At 41.0% G+C, this 16,213-nt stretch overlaps 1 protein-coding gene across 3 annotated transcripts; it reads right to left on the bottom strand.

Annotated features, from left to right (window-relative positions):
* Positions 1 to 7,243: 7,243 nt before the first annotated feature.
* LOC115405014 (tropomyosin alpha-1 chain-like) lies at positions 7,244 to 15,641 on the bottom strand. 3 transcript variants are annotated; one of them, XM_030114409.1, is made up of 9 exons: positions 15,369 to 15,630; positions 13,650 to 13,775; positions 9,571 to 9,704; positions 8,878 to 8,995; positions 8,718 to 8,788; positions 8,550 to 8,625; positions 8,372 to 8,434; positions 8,218 to 8,287; positions 7,244 to 7,619 (listed from the first exon to the last, which is right to left on the bottom strand). In XM_030114409.1, the coding sequence occupies exons 1-9, from the start codon at positions 15,480 to 15,482 to the stop codon at positions 7,537 to 7,539; spliced, it is 855 nt and encodes a 284-aa protein (XP_029970269.1). In that variant the 5' UTR covers positions 15,483 to 15,630; the 3' UTR covers positions 7,244 to 7,536. The 3 variants fall into 3 exon arrangements, with proteins under 3 accessions (XP_029970269.1, XP_029970270.1, XP_029970271.1); XM_030114411.1 differs by lacking the exon at positions 7,244 to 7,619 and adding an exon at positions 7,795 to 8,020 and having other exon boundaries at positions 15,369 to 15,641; XM_030114410.1 differs by lacking the exons at positions 13,650 to 13,775; positions 15,369 to 15,630 and adding an exon at positions 10,638 to 10,942.
* Between the last annotated feature and the right edge of the window lie 572 nt (positions 15,642 to 16,213).

Consider the following 16,213-nt stretch of genomic DNA (forward strand, 5'->3'; position numbering starts at 1 on the left):
GATCTTTGTATTTTCTAGCTGTGTCACTACAAATCTTTTTTCTACTGGGGAGAAAATCACAGGTCGCCGGAAAGTGAATCGTACAGATGATAATGAAGGCATCTTTTTCAGGTTTTTGCCTTAAAACAGCGGTTTCACGTTTCAAACACGCGGCTCGCGAGACCATAACCGGACATCAGAAAGTCCAATGCGACAAGCAAGATTAAATTTTCCAGAAATTATGATATTAAATGCGTTTTTTTTTTCACCAGAAGCACACAGGGATATAACTTTTCCTCTTTACAATTTAATCTGTATTATTATGAATATTACAGTATTATTATTCTCAATGTTTATGCCAGGCACTGCTTGGCCCTGCTTATATTAACTATTAAAAACCTTTTGTTCAATTGTTATTGTGTCTTGTTGATATCGGATGCCATGCAAGACACTCCAGACCTGTGTTTAGCTGAAGTATACCTTAAACTGTGGACACAAATGGAACTGGAACTGAACCTGACACCCTCAGATTGACTCACACTCCCAACCAAGCCACAGCCACCTGCATGGTAAAGCATCATGATGTGGGGAGGCAATTCAGGGTAGAGGGTAAGATTAATGCAACAATGTACATCCTGGATGAACGTCCGCTCCAAAGCACTCAGGATCTTAGGCTGGGGTGATGGTTCTTCTTGCAGAAAGACAAAGACCTGAAAGACACAGCTGAAACCCTGCAAGAGTTGTTGGGTGGTTGATCCACATTCCAGGCTTGATTCCAATGGGAAAATGCACATACAAAATTCTTTTGCTTTAATAAATTGCAGTGCAAACATAAGTGAAGCAAGCTGTACCAGAACTTCTCTCATCCTAGGATTCAGAATATTAGGGAGGTGGATGCTGTTAAAAGAATACTGAACTTCACCTGTGAATTGAAGAGAACCTCAGATAGAAAAGAGAATTAAATTAAAAGAAGCAGCTGTCTCATATGGTCATATTCCTCCACCTAGTGGTTCTTTTGTGTGTCTGCAGTTCTTTGATGTTCAGAGACCCAATGACAAAAAAAATTCCAATGAATTACTCTCCTTTTGTTTTCAGTCATCCAAATCCCAATGTGAAGTTTATTTTTCCCTTTTTTTTATTTCCCCACCCAACGGTCTATTGTTTAGTCAGAAAAGCTTGTGGTCATTGTAATTAACTTTAATAGCTTCATTTCTTAGAAGCAAACTAAATCTTACATGTCAGCAAATAAGTTATTCCCATGTCCATCAAAAATGTACAATTCGGATTCAAGAAAAAGTTTGCTATGTAGTTAACACTGACTTGATGTTCTTACAGTTTTCAAATGTCACTACAGCCACATTTCTTGTTAGCACTGGAAGCTAATCTGGCTTTGAAGAGTGGTTTTATGTATTCTCAAAATTAGGATAGAGTCAAACTCAAGGAGAAAGTTACAAGGACATGTAAGGCTCTGTCTTTTCCTGAAAAAAAAAATTCAAAAGAAAAACTTCAAAAGGATGAGAACAAAAGTAAGTTATAGCTTTGGAGTAGTATCATGTTGATCTGACTCTATATCTCCACTTGGTCAGTTTGCACGCCTCGAAGGTCCATGCAGCATATTTGTATTAACATTCAAGATTTCCTTTGCAGTCAAGCAAAAACCTTATTGAGGCGTGCAAAACAAAAAGTTGAGTTTCAAAGATGAAATGTTGAGTACAGATGAAACGCAACAATATTATAATGCTGGTCACTGTAAAATAAAACACACTTACTACAAATTAAGCTGAAGCTGGCACAAGATGATTACTACGATGAAGACAATGTTTCTGAAACCCTGAATGGAGAAAATCTGGACGACAAACTGATGCTTCGAGCCTGTGGCCTCCTGGTGGGTTACTTGACAGTGATCTGGCCTTTTCCACATTCAAGACAGGATAGAGGCAGAATCAGTCCGAAGCAGATGACCCATCTGGACCAGGAGGACATCAGGAATGATTGAGCAACTTGAGATCAACTTAAATGTCATATTTTGGAATGATGCATCCTGTTGTGTTACAATAGTTCTGTACTTCACCTCAGACAGCGGCGAAGAGAGGACATTACAGTAGCTGTATTGAAAGGGGGGGCGGGGGGGGGGGGGGGGGGGGGGGTTATAGCCACAACCAATCATCATCGTGGTTTAAAAAGAATGCTTGAAATACATCCCCTTGTGTGGAATGTATCTCAATAATATATATCCTCTTCTTTTGAACTTAATCATTGAAATCAATCAATAAGGAAATCAACTTTTCTCTAAGGATTCACATGCTCACAAAGCCCTTGTCATTTTAAAAGGTGAAACTTTTAATTATGTCTTAAATATAGATCATTCAGCATTTAATCTATTATGTAAACTACCAAGTTTACATGTAAGATTAGCTCTTAGGTTCATTGTTTATTTAAGAAAGGCAAAAAAATGTGATTTTAAAATTTTACAGGATGTTGGCTATTTGAACCTAAACTTCCTGTCTGCAGTATGCAGGAAATGGGAAGACTAAAATGAAATGCGTGTCTTTCAAAAAGAAAAAGAGAGTACCAAGAACACAGAATATGGCTCTAAAGAGGCAATGCTCATAGTTAGAGCTGGATGCATTTTTAGTGGTGAAAAATAGCAAATGACAGTTTGAAACTACAAACTGAACAAATTATATTAAAGAAACTATATTTAATATATAGTTTGTCGTGAGAGGTTCCTTCAACATTTTCTTTTTTTTATTATTGTACAAGCTGTGAAGTTATTGGAGGTAAAATGTGGGCTTCTCAAGAGAAAGGCAGGTAACTGTTGCTCTGTACTGTTGAGAAGCTTCTGTATGAATAGATGTGTGGTGTGGCTCATGTCTAAGCATATACTTGTGATTTCCTCATTACTGAACGGTGAAGCAAATATCCTCCATTATCTAATCAAGTTGTTTCGTTTTAAAAAGGAAAAACATCAAAAGCAACGAGAGACGTCCAGCTGCAGACCTGTTAGGCTTTCCCTTGTGCTCTTGTCACATTTCGTTATTAATTTAGGATTTTATTTATTTAATCAAATATTAAACACAATGAACATTTAACAAAATATATCATATCATTTCCAGTAACGTGGCATAATAACACAAATTTACAGAGCTATGAGGGTGGCGAAAAGAAAGAGAAAAAAATAATTTATACATATACATAAATATGGGCTCAAAGACAATAATTGGCTCTGTCATTATTTAACAAACATAAAACAATATGTATGTATGAACAATCTCAACTCAAGTACGAATCCTATCATCTGTGGTGTACCACAGGGGTCAATTTTGGGACCCTATTATTTATTATTTACATTAATGATTTTGCTTCTGTCTCTGCTGATGCTTTTCCAATTTTCTTTGCTGATGACACAAATCTACTCGCATCTAACCGTGATCTAAATGTGCTGATACAGAAGCTCAATCGTGATCTTTCCAATTATTCTGAATGGTTTAAAGCAAACAAGCTAACACTAAATGTTAAAATGTCAAATTTCATGCTATTTGCAGGAAATAAAAAATACAACAATGATTCAATAAAAATCTGCATTAGTCATGAAGAGCTGACGAGAGTGAACTCAACCAGTTTTCTTGGTGTGAGGATTGATGATAAATTAAATCATATTGAGCATATGAAAGAACATATTGAGCATGTATGCAAAAAGATATCAAAGTCTATTGGGATTGCAAGTAAAATAAGGCATTTGATTCATACTAGGTGTTTATCTACTCTTTATTACAGTCTGATTTATCCTTACTTGACATATTGTAATGTTGTGTGGGGAAATACTTTCACTACCTACCTTAACAAAATTCACATTCTACAGAAGCGATTCTTGAGAATTGCTACTTACTCAGAATCTAATGCTACGAGTACTACACCTTTGTTTATTAAATTTAACTTGTTAAATATTTTTGACATTAACACTTTTTTCACATGTACCGTATATTTGTGTACAGAGCTCTCTATATGATTCTGACTGGCCGACTCACATCAAACTCTACTTTTCCTTTAATAACCAATTTCACAATTGTGCCACAAGACAGGCTCCTGGTTTGCACTTACCCTTATACAAGAGAAATCGTGAGCAGTTCTTGCTCAGATTTAATGGACCTAAAATGTGGAATATGCATCTGGACTTATTAGAAGCATCTTCGTCCATGTTCAACTACAAAAGAAACTTAAAGAACATTTTAATTCTACAATATCTGACTTAATCCAAACTCAACGACTTATACATGATATATAGGGATTGCTTTAGATTGTTTTGTTTATTCGTTGTTTATTTTGTAGGATCTCTTCTTGTTTTTGTTTTCCTTTTCTTTTCTCTTTCTTTTTTTTTTCATTTTTGTGGTGGACTTCATGACATTTTTCCATGTACATTTTTTTACCTTGAGTTTGTGCGGGAGCGGCATTTGTACAAGCCTTTTGGCTTTTTTCGCTCCCCTGCACATAGTCAGATTGTTTTGACTATATGTGCAAAATAATAATAAAAAAAAATACAAATTATTTTCCACACATTTAGCCAAAGTATTTTCAGCCTTCTTTATTTTGCGGACAGTGCTTGATTGTTCATAGTCCCTGTAAAATGCCGAAAAGTGGCTTATGATTCATTAATTTTGAGAGAGTGGAGCCTGTACCGGAAGTGGCCCTACAGTCAGCAGTCAGGTCATGTTGAAATAATACCGCCTCCTGCTGGTCTGGAATAATACTGCCCCCTGCTGGCACGGAATAATCTCGCAGGCGTGTTCACCTCTGGTGGGGAGCACGTGGTGTGTGCCTGCCTGAGTCAGGTGAAAGGCCATAAATGAGAAATCAGCTGATGAAAATGCATGAAGGGGATTTAGAATATGTTTTAAAAATGTATTTATTTTTCAATTAAAAAATGAAAACTTGAAATATCATATAGGTTCATTCTTGTTCCTGCCACTTTTCAGACACAGATATGTGTTATGTATGAAACTGGCCAGGCTCTCTCTGTGTGAACATTACATTTTCTCTCTGTAAGTGTGTGGGTTTCCTCCGGAGACTCTGATTTCACACATAGACCAGTGACATACATGTGAGGCTCATCGATGACCCTAAATTGACAAATATTTTCTAATATTAAGCTATCTTCTTCATCAGCTTAAATCCATATGAAAATATCATCAGCCATAACCCTACTAAATCAACATCCTAGGTGTGAATGGAAGTGTGTGTAAGTGTGCGTGTGTGTGGTTGTACTGTTCCAGCTGTAGGGTTTGACCCTGACCTGGAATGACGTAACACCTGGAATCTAACTTAGAAGTATCTGCTCACTAATAAAGTGAAAGAAGTGACCTTTAAGCTGATACATAAATATTATCCTGCTAAACTATCTACTCTTTTTTTTTTTTTTAAGAAAAGGACCTCTGTGTTGACTGCTCATTGTGTGATACATTTCCTTAGACTGCTGTTCATGTTTTTTCTTCTATAGTCTTTTTCCTCTCTCTTTTTTTTTTGGGCAATGTCTCCACAATTGCAAGTTATTGTATTGTTGTTAAGATAGACTCTGACTTTCATTTATATATGCAAGATGTATTGTTTGGTGTCCATAGCAACATCGGGGTTGACATCCCTGCAGTTAGACACATTCCAGAACGTGGCTCATGCTTTCATCTGCTTTGTAATGACTTTTTAAGGCTTATCTATCAGGCCAGAAGCTAAATGATCATTTGACGATGTGATAAGAGGTCTCCATAAAAATTAAATTCTAAATCCATTCCAGGTTAATTTGTCATAAATTCTGGAGGCTTTCTCAGCTTACACTAGGAATAGATGCAAACAGAGAAACACACAAAAAACACACACCTCTGTGTCACAATCTTAAGTGAACATGCACGACAAGGCAGAAAGAGTCCTGAGAAAACTCACATACAACAAGAAGAACCTGCAAACTGCAGGACCCCTTTCTGTGAGGCAGGAGCGGAGAGCAGCACAGTACAGCGCAGCCCCTATTTCAAGCTAAAACCACCATGACAAACATGTGGGCAGAACTAAACTTGTTCTATTGCGAAAGGCGTGATATCAGATCGTATCACCCAGCAGAAGTGAAGCGGGCAGTGCGTACCAAACACATGCAAATGCGTTTACATGGATAAATGGGATCCTCACCACGCTGTGCTGTAGTGGTTAGCACTCATTTCTCAAAGTGACAGATCAGGTTTGACTGTGTGGAGTTTGCATGTTCTCCTCATGCATCGTCTTGTGTCTGAATGGTTCTCTTGCCTTGCTTTGGTTTGGAAGTCCAGTGATTGTCTGTCTCTGCGTTATTTTAACTTACATGAAGTGGGTTTTTGACTGGTGTGTAAATGGCATTGTGTGTATTTGCAGTATCGATATGTCCATGTGAATGTCTATATGGTAAACGAGTTTGTGCGGCCCCGATCCTATGAAGAAGTGAGAAAACCAGGCACTTTGTGGCATCTATGCTGCTTCATCACTGTCATGTGTTTAATCCCAAAACCAAAGACACATTTGCACGGAGAACATGCAAATTCTGCACAGGAAGGCCCCGATATGGACTGTTAATCCTCTGCATGGCCAATGACATTTATCAACAACAATAAGCAAATTAATGAACTCATAATACTGAGCCTACTACTGGAACATCGCGTCTTCTTTTTTTTTTAATGTGTGTTATGAATACAGTAACACCTGTATACTGGAGTTATTTGTGCTGGATTATGATTATATTAAATCAAAATTGGCTTTATGCTGAGGTTGCAGAAATTGGTTTGATTTAGTTACAATATGCTTTTTCAAACTTTAAAAGGTTATTATGGCAGTAGTTGACCACCTATTCAAGATTAAACGCTTGACATCCCTGATTAACGGATTTCACTCACTCAATTTGAAATTATTTCCACCAGTCTCATGAGAAATCTTAGTTATTCATACTTTATCATGACACTTAAATCTTAAACATTCCCCTTCCAGTGTATTGTTATTTACTGTGTTTAAATGACAAGCTGAGTTACATGGAACCCAGAAGCAACAAATTGGCAGTCTTACCAGAGAGCGTTCTGTGAAGACTCTGCAGGTTTGCACTTGTAGCGTTTTTTCCTTTTTTCCCTTCCTCCTGGTACAGTTTATAGCCGAGTGTTGAAATTGCCTCGAGGACACTCATACGTGCGCACAGCAGCACATGCATAACGCAGATGACACACAGCTGGTTAATCATAAAAGTTACATCATGAGCAACATCACCATGATCATGATCAGTTTTATTTGTGCTTAGAGTTTTGTTTTACACCAAAAAAAATTTTTCCAGCACTGAAACTGAAATCATTTGGACCCGAAACCATTTTAAAAATTAGAAAAGAAACAAAAAGAACCATAAATATATAAAAAGGGGCACATGTGATTAACAACCACAGACAGGAGTGAAGTTACAGAGATTGGATGGCATGTAGAAAATATCTTTTACAAAAGAAATGATGTTTTTTTTTTTGTTGTTGTTTTAAATTTGTTTGTGCTTGATGCTCTTCTTGGCCTTTTTTACAAGCTGTTGAGCTCCAGCAGTGTTTGGTCCAGGACTTGGTGCATGCCTATGTTTTCCTCTTTTGCCTTTGATAGGTTCTCTGCAATAAAAAAAAAAAGTAGTCACAGATATAAAAACGCAATCACGTCGGTGCAATGAGCAAACCCACTTCCGGTGAGATCAGCACAAAGGAACCAATAAATGCTCAAACCACTGACAGTTAACAGCTGCTGCAAAGTGAAGAGTCGGCATAAGTGAAATGACAGAAGACGGCGTAAAAGAGAAAAATACCTTTATTGAGTTTCAGTCCAGTGCAAAAGTAGAAAGGAGCGGTGAAAGCAAAGATAAAGATTAAGACGCAAAGTGCTTCCGAGGTGTGGCGGAGGGAAAGTGAAAACGCCTCATGCTGTCTGGAGAACTACAAGGTGTTCATATCATTGAGGGCATGATCCAGCTCCTCGCTGATAGCCTTGTATCGCAGCTTCTGAGTGTACAGTTCATCTGCAGGACAAAGGTCAGAGAAAGGGGGCGGAGCAACCACAGCAGCAGGAGGAGGAGGAGGAGGAGGAGGAGGAAAATGCAGAGTGGCCCATGTCAGGAAACCAGAAGGGAAAAGAAAAGAAACCAGAGAGATCAGATTTTAAGATCTTAAATGCAGGTAAAGAAGCAGAGTAGGACTGAGAATGAATGAAACGTACCTTCTAAGTCGTCTATGGACTTTTCCAGCTTCGCCACTGTCCTCTCAGCAAATTCTGCACGGGTCTCAGCCTTCGCGAAACAAGAGGCAACATCAACCATCCAGAATACACTTAGATGAGATTCCACAGGTAGAAGACGCAGACTTGAACGTACCTCCTTAAGTCGGTCGTTCAGCACTTTAATCTCCTCCTCGTATTTGTCTTCTTTCTCAGAGTACTACATGGGAAAATATAAGAATCGCACATTTCAATGCAACAAAAAAAGGAATCATCTGAATGTATTCTGCAGTAAGCTTCAATTTGAGATGTGCGGAGTGGCTTTCTGAGCTCACCTTATCAGACTGAGCCTCTAGGGACTTCAGGTTGTTGGTGACATTTTTCAGCTCCTCCTCCAAGTCGCCACACTTACTGAGGAAACAGACCGGGGTGGGTTTTTATTTAGTGAACGCTTCATCTTCAGTATGTTGAAGGACTACGTCTGCATGCATATTCGTGCTCACAGTTCAGCGATTTCTGCCCTCTCCTCCGCCCTCTCCAGCTCGCCCTCCAGGATCACCAGTTTCCGAGCCACCTGATGACAGAAACGTCAGAAAATTACACCCAAGCACAAATATAAAAAAAATACAACCTAGATTTGAAATCGGATCCGAGCTTCCGCACCTCCTCGTATTTGCGGTCGGCCTCCTCGGCAATGTGCTTGGCTTCTTTGAGCTGGATCTCCTGAATCTCCATCTTCTCCTCGTCTTTCATGGCTCGGTTCTCGATCACCTTCATGCCTCTGATGGCGAGAAAAGCAAAACGTCGAGTTGGATATAGCCACAAAAACACTCATGGTATTCAAGTTAAAGGGTATCTGGAGAACTTCTCAGTTCAATGTTTGAGGTCAAATCCTTATTTCTTTGACTAGAGTTCTAGATTCCACCACTTTGCAACACATCTCCATTCCACACAGCAAAAACTGGTTTTTAATGATTTTTTTTTAATCACTGGGCGAAGGTGAGGAGGGAAAGTTTCTCCACTTCTTCAGACAATTATAAGATTCCCTTTTACAAACCTTAAGAAATGTACTTGTAAGGGAATGAATAACACATTCCATCAAGATGGTGTCACTGCTAGCAGCCAATGGAGACGAGGCTGGTTTAGTGAGGTCAGTTCTGTGCATCTGCTCGGCCTGTGCGGCGATGAGGAAGCCAAACGGAACACTGTCCGGATGTGAGAGAAACTGAGCATAACCTGCTTCACGATGGCGCTTACTGAAGCATTTTGACAGTTATAACAAGCTAAGATGTGTCAAAACCCGCTTCTTTTGGCTTCCAGGAACATAATCTGAAGATGTGGATGTACAGGCTTCACCTTTCACTCTCATCCGCCGCCTTCTCGGCCTCCTCCAGTTTCTGCAGGGCTGTGGCCAGTCTCTCCTGTGCACGGTCCAGCTCCTCCTCCACCAGCTGGATCCTGCGGGTCAGGGATGCCACATCGCCCTCGGCCTGAGGCAAAACACAGGGATCAAAGGTTAGAGGTCAAGCTGATGATCTATTCCTTGAGATTTTCTCTGCGGTGAGTTTCGCTTAGAGACACCAGGAAGAGTTCTGGACTTTGACCAGATGCTTTGAAAACATGCTGACGAAAGATAGCGGAGCTTTTTTTTTTCTCTCTCTCTCTCTCTCTCGTTCTGTGAAATGGCACAGCTGGCTGGACTCTTTTCACCCGGCATGTTTGCGGGGACAACAGATTGCTCCTCCGGCTCCGCCGTTTCCTGCGGGATTGATATCACAGATAGCCAGGCCAGCTCTCCTCTTCCTGTGAGGAAGCTGAAGAGGAGGACGAAGGACTGCCAGTCACAAAGTGTCCAATCCGATTTAGTCAAAAAAAAAATGTTCAAAAAGGTGGGAGAGGAGCTTTTCATTGAGACACAGCAAGGTGAAGGCATTTCCAGATCTCTTAAAAGGGGAGATTCCAGATTTTTAATCAATGATCTAGACAGATCTGAAGCATGAGGCTGAAATAAAAGGACAGAAATAAAAGGACAGTGAGTTTTTGGTCTCTAGGTGTTGGTGCAGGGTGGATATGGGGCGGGTTGACGTTAGGTAACAGCTCAACAAAAGTCTGCAAAGGAATGTCGCTACAATTATGTCTCAACTTGTCTATTGACACGACTGTACGGAAGCACACTGGCACACACAAATAAAGAGCCAAATCCAACCCAAACTGATCCAATCCGCGCATAAGCGCACACTTTTGCGCTTTCAAAAACCACCCGGGACGAGCTGGGAGTGGACTCCAGCCGCAATTTGAAGCCGAACAATGAAAACCCAAAAGGAAAACATCCAATAACCAGGAAAGACGCGCCCATAAGTGCGAGTCCATGACTTAAAGGAAAAAATGCGCTAAAAAGTGGTTAAAATGAGGGTTTCTCTCACTTTTTCTCGCTGTTCCCGTTCAACTTCCAACTCCCTTTGTACCGCCAGTGTGTTCTCTTCTGCCTCATCAACTTGGTGCTGGAGCGCCTGGATTTTCTTCTTTATCGCCTCCATTGTTGCGATCGCTTTCGGTTTTTTGTTTCTTCTTAAAACTTATAAAAAGTAAAACGCAGCAGGTCCGAAGCGGCCGTCTCTGTCCGGGACTTATTGATCAGGAGTTTGAAAGCTCCGGTGAAAACTTTTTTTCTCTCTCTCCCTCGGACAGGAAATCAGAGACGTGCTGGGGAGGGATGAGGAAAGAAAGAAAAAAAAGGGCAGGGAGTTTTCAGGAAATTTATGTCGAGATCCTCCAATCCTGTGCTGAAGCCTGTCTCAGATGACATCACAGGATTTAGGAGGGGAAGGGACTGCTCTTTTCCTACACAAAAGAGGTGTGTAACGCAACTTTACGCACGATCCATTGTGGACTTATAAGGCAAACGCAAGGTTGCGCTTTTTTTTTTTTTCCTTTTTTTTTTGCCAAAAGGAAGCGGAGGAAGGGTGCTGCCTGAGTCACTTGTGTGTTTCAGATATTGTTATGAATCATGTCTACGCAGCTCATAAAGTATGATTAGTTACGGTTTCGTGTGTGAGGGTTGAAAATGTGTTTCCTCGTGCGTAAAAGTGAAATAGGTAAAATGTAACAGGAGGAGAATGGGGTTACTTCCTAAAAAAGGGGGGGCTATGGGTGGGGTGTTGAGGAATTAATCCCCCTCAATAGGGGGGTTGTTGACCTGCAGTGGTTTGGAATGTAAATTGATTTAGTTGCAGACATGAGCCACAGCAGCAGCCATAGGGTGGAGGCCAGACGCACTGCTGCTGCTGCAGCGCCCCCTGCTGGAGCATTCCGCTCTTCCTGTCTCCGTGTCACAGTCAAACTGAAACCCGCCCTGAGCAAGAAGAGGAAGAGGTGATGGGAGAAACAAATTATGTGTTATGAGGTCTAATAAGGACACAGTTGGAAAAAAAAGGAACTTCGCAGTGAGGAAATGGTTCAGAAATTACCTCTGATTATGACAAGTGGAGTTCCAGATACTATAAAAATGTCCCATTATCTTTATTAAACAGAGGAAGTTACCAGTTTTATTTGTAAAGAGAGAATGCATGTTCTCACATCCACAGTAAACAATGCCACAAAGATGATTAGTTTTTTTTTCCTGATAAAACCTTTTATATTTATATGTATATATCTATTCACTATTAACAAGGTACATATTGATATTTTATTATGACTTTTTTGATATTTAAATATGATATTATTTCAATATGCTGTGTGGAGCAAAGCTGTAAAGAGAATCCCACTGGGATTACTGAAGTAAGGCCGCACGGTGGTGCAGTGGCTCATGCTCTGGCCTCACAGCGATGAAGTCTGAGTTCAATCACTAGACGGGCCTTTCTGTGTGGAGTTTGCATGTTCTCAGCTCCACCGCCCCGCGACCCTGCACAGGCTAAGGCAGTAAAGAAGATGGATGGATTCCTGTACTGTCTTCTAGTTGATTCTAAATATTGTGTTATTACACAGTCAGTAGTAACAGATGTTTTACTGGATTTGTAATATCTAATTCAATCCGTCATCTGTTATTACCTCTCTAGTTAATGCAGGAACTCATCAGTTACAACTTCTGTGGGAAGCTGTTATAGGTCAGAATATTTACCAAAAGAGGTGAACAAAGTCCTAAAATTGCTCCTGAAGTATGCGAAGGTGGGGTACATGCTGGGCCGTTCTGCTGTCCAGCAGTGGAATAACACAGGTCACACACAAATTTAAGCAGATACTATACCTGTGGGAGGAATCCAGAGTACCTAAAAGAAAAAGAAAGACTCGCCAAAGCCAAACCTGAACTAAAGATCCACTTTCTATGAGACAAAACATCTACAAAACTTGCAAGGCCCACTGCTCAAAATATACCCAAGTTCAGGTAAAAGCACAGCATTCTCAAGTACAAAATACTTTTTAACTGCATGTGATTAAATCGCTGGGATTCCATTCAGTTTACCTCCATCAACTTAAATCCCATTACTCACTCAAACAATAAACCAAAAACCCCAGCAACATATAAGGTAGTAATTTTGTGATTTTTGAATAACAATTCAACTTGCTGAGAATACTGAAGAGAGACTTGTGATCTTTACATAGATAATAGGTTATGTATGAGTGAAAGTAATTTATCAAGAATGCAAGAACTCTGAATACATAAATTAACATATTTTAACAGATTATGACACTGATTTTTTTTTTTTTTACTAGATAATTTTTCTTTGAGCTCTTTGACATGGACAAAGATGCTTTAAAACCCTGGTGGCCACTCGTAGGCGCTTGTTGTGAGGCCATCCAGAGGAGGACACAAGATATGCCTCCTCAGAAAGTCTGAAGCATTGATTTCATTAGTCGCTGCAGTATGGGCTTCTCTGTTTGCTTAAGCTGCATTCCTGAAATTCCTGGTCGACTACAGGCTGGCCAAGTTTTTGTCTGTGCTTGAGAAATAGCTCACTCACAGGCCTCAGCGAGCCAGCAGTAAGTTGGTTAGTCTCAGCACAATCTGGGTTAGAAGACCACGGTTATTTTTTTATTAATTATAAATTAACTGTTTATTTCTGTAGAAGCTGAGGAGCAGGACTGTTTTCAGTGGAAGAGTTTCGTGTTTTCAAAGTTGATTTTCTTATTTGTATAGTTGTAGTTATAGTTATAGTTATAGTTATAGTTATAGTTATAGTTATAGTTTATTCTTGGAATACATGTATTGTGTTTCTAAACATCTGTGTTGATTTGTGTTTGGTCTCTATAGAAACAGCTTCATCAGGAAAGACATTTTCTTTCTCTGTTTCAGAGGACAGAAGTTAAACCGAGCACAAATAGCATATCCTCTAATGATTTAGCTCTTTCAGAGAGAAATAAAACTTGTTCTTGCTTCTGTTGACAGAGTTGCTGTTCATATTTTTTCGGCTCTAACTTGTGTTAGATTGCAGACTTACATCTGCGGCCTTCTTCTCCGAGAGTTCCAGCTTCTCCTGAGCATCCTTCAGGGCCTCTGAGAACTTGTCCAGCTCATCCTCCGTCCCCTTCAGTTTCTTCTGCAGGGCGAGCAGCTCGTCCTCCAGCTGGGAGAGGGCAAGACGTGACAGCAAGTCAGTAACCTAAACAACTTTTCATTTTGTAAGGATAAATGAAGCTGCACTCAGAAAAAAAGCCAGGGTTGTTGACAGGATGTGTTCTGAATGTTGAGATGGACCGTATAGGCAGTCTTTGGGGATGTCTTGAGTTGCGGCCGTGTTGTGAAGAATTCACAAGATCCCCGAGCAACTGGGGCTATTTTAATTCACCTGCTGAAAGATGTAAAGACAGGGCGTCATTCCGAGTCTTCCTCGGGGAAATGAATGTCTGCACATAATTTCAAGGCAACCTACGTGACAACTGTGTGGCCACAGAGTGACTGACATCGCTACTCCCCCGCTAGCGTCAGTAAAAATGAAAAGATAGCTTAACCATTACCAGTAATAAAACACTGTCATCATCATCAGAGGGATTTTATTATTAGAAAATAACTCCGAAGTGAATCATTCACTCAGAGGTCTGCGGATCATCAGGAGTAACTCGGCCTGTCAGAGCTTGAGGAAAGTTCTGTTCTGGAGTCTGCAGCTCGTGCTCCCTGCAGACCACTCTGATGGCTTTAGTGTATTTTCGGTACCTTCTGTTACTCAAAGTGAACTCTGATGTTCACCCTGTCGTGCCAAGAATAGCAAAGAAGAGCATCTCTTGGTGCTGTTTGTCTCTCTGCCATCCCGACTGATCTCAGCTTTCATGCTGACTGGTTCTTCGTGCACAAGGCGAGCTTCTGGTCCATATGTGCAGCGCCACTGACAAGTGTCGCTCCTTGTGCTCTCTGAGGACGTGATTAGGACTCTGGATTCCTTCCACTCGCTTCAACACGGATGCTGGCTTTGTCCGAGCCTTCTCAGCTCTCTGTTCTGTCAGCGTTCCGGAATGACGACGCCACCTCTCGCCGTGCAGTGATGGCCAATTTAGACCCCTCAGATATCTTATTACATCCCCAGATTCTGCTTTTCTTGAGTGGGGTCATTCAAAGAGCTGTCAGTGGATCGGCCCGGGAGCCGTCAGACTGACCGAGGCTGGAGCTGCACAGCACCAAATATGGACGTGGAGATAATTCTTTCATTTTCTCGCTCAGCTGGAGTCGCAGACACTGATTTCTTGTGTCTAGCTTCTGCAGCTACGTGTATTTTGTTTGATTTTGCAGATCGGCGATTCAGTCTCTTCTGTCTGCCGAACACCAAGTGGCTCACAGTCAGCTGCTTTCTGTAATTCCACTGGGAAATACTTGTCGTTTCATGCTGATCCCCCTCTGCTATCTGCACATGTTTCAGCTGTGTCGGTCTTTGTTTTGGATTAAGTGATGATCAAAAGTTATTTTAATACAAATGTTTCTGTCTTTAATGTTTATGGAAATTTGCTTCCACTACCCCGTGTTTTCAAATCATGACTGAAAAGTACAATAGAAATTATGTAATTTTTTTTTTTTTTTTTTGCAAAAACTTTTCTGTTGAAATACTATGCATAAGATTTTAATTTCTTCCTTGTATCTGATTTTGAATTTCTGCTGTCGGATCAATAAACCCTCAGAGTTCATCCATCCTGTCATTTCCCCTCTTTGAAGTTCATCTTCATGGTCTTACCAGCTTGCATTTATCCTCGGCTGCGATCTTGTCAGACTCGGCCTGTTCCGCCCTGTCGATGGCGTTCTCCTTGTCCAGCTTCAGCATCTGCATCTTCTTCTTGATGGCCTCCATGGTGACGGTCGGTTCTCGGTGTCTTGAGGGGCTTCGGGAGGAAAAAGGCTGTATTTCTTGGAGTAAAAAAATCTGTCTGGGATGTTGAGGGGGAGAGAGGAGGAGAGGCAGAGCTCAGCGAGCAGAGGAGGATGCAAACTGAGAGTCTGTGAAGCTGTGTGTGCTTTAAACTTGACTGGAGGTTTGGAGACAGCCTCAGTCCCCGTGAAAGCCCTTTCCCAGTGGTTACCCCATCCGCCACTCCCCGCCCGGGCCACTCCATAACTTACTGTGTGCCCCCCCCCCCCCCCCCCACCTTCCCACCGCCTCCCTCCCTAATCTAAACTTCACCCCTCAATGTCTCTGTGGAGGTGTTGATGTTTTGGCGTTGCTCAGCCCATGTCCTTGTTTGGACCTTTTTTTTTTTTTTTTGGAGAGGTGGGAATAAACCAGAGACAAACGCTGATAAGAAGTTTCTAGAGCTCAGACATCAAAAGGTCCCTGTTCACATCAGTAACACGAGTCGTTTTGTTCCCCCTTTGGGCGATCTATACGCCTGGGTTCTTACTTAGGAATGTTCAAATTGATGTTAATACCAGAGTTTGGTTTGAAAGGACATAGTTTTCATTCTACCGCTGGATGAAAAAAGCGCTGTATGGAAAATGATCCAGCCAAAGAAAATTGGGGGAAAGAGCTGTCTGCGTGTGAGCTAGACCAGGCAGTCGGCGCGTCGCACTCGAGCTCCACAGACA

This window comes from Salarias fasciatus, chromosome 18 (genome assembly GCF_902148845.1).
Source record: "Salarias fasciatus chromosome 18, fSalaFa1.1, whole genome shotgun sequence".
NCBI classification, from domain to species: domain Eukaryota; kingdom Metazoa; phylum Chordata; class Actinopteri; order Blenniiformes; family Blenniidae; genus Salarias; species Salarias fasciatus.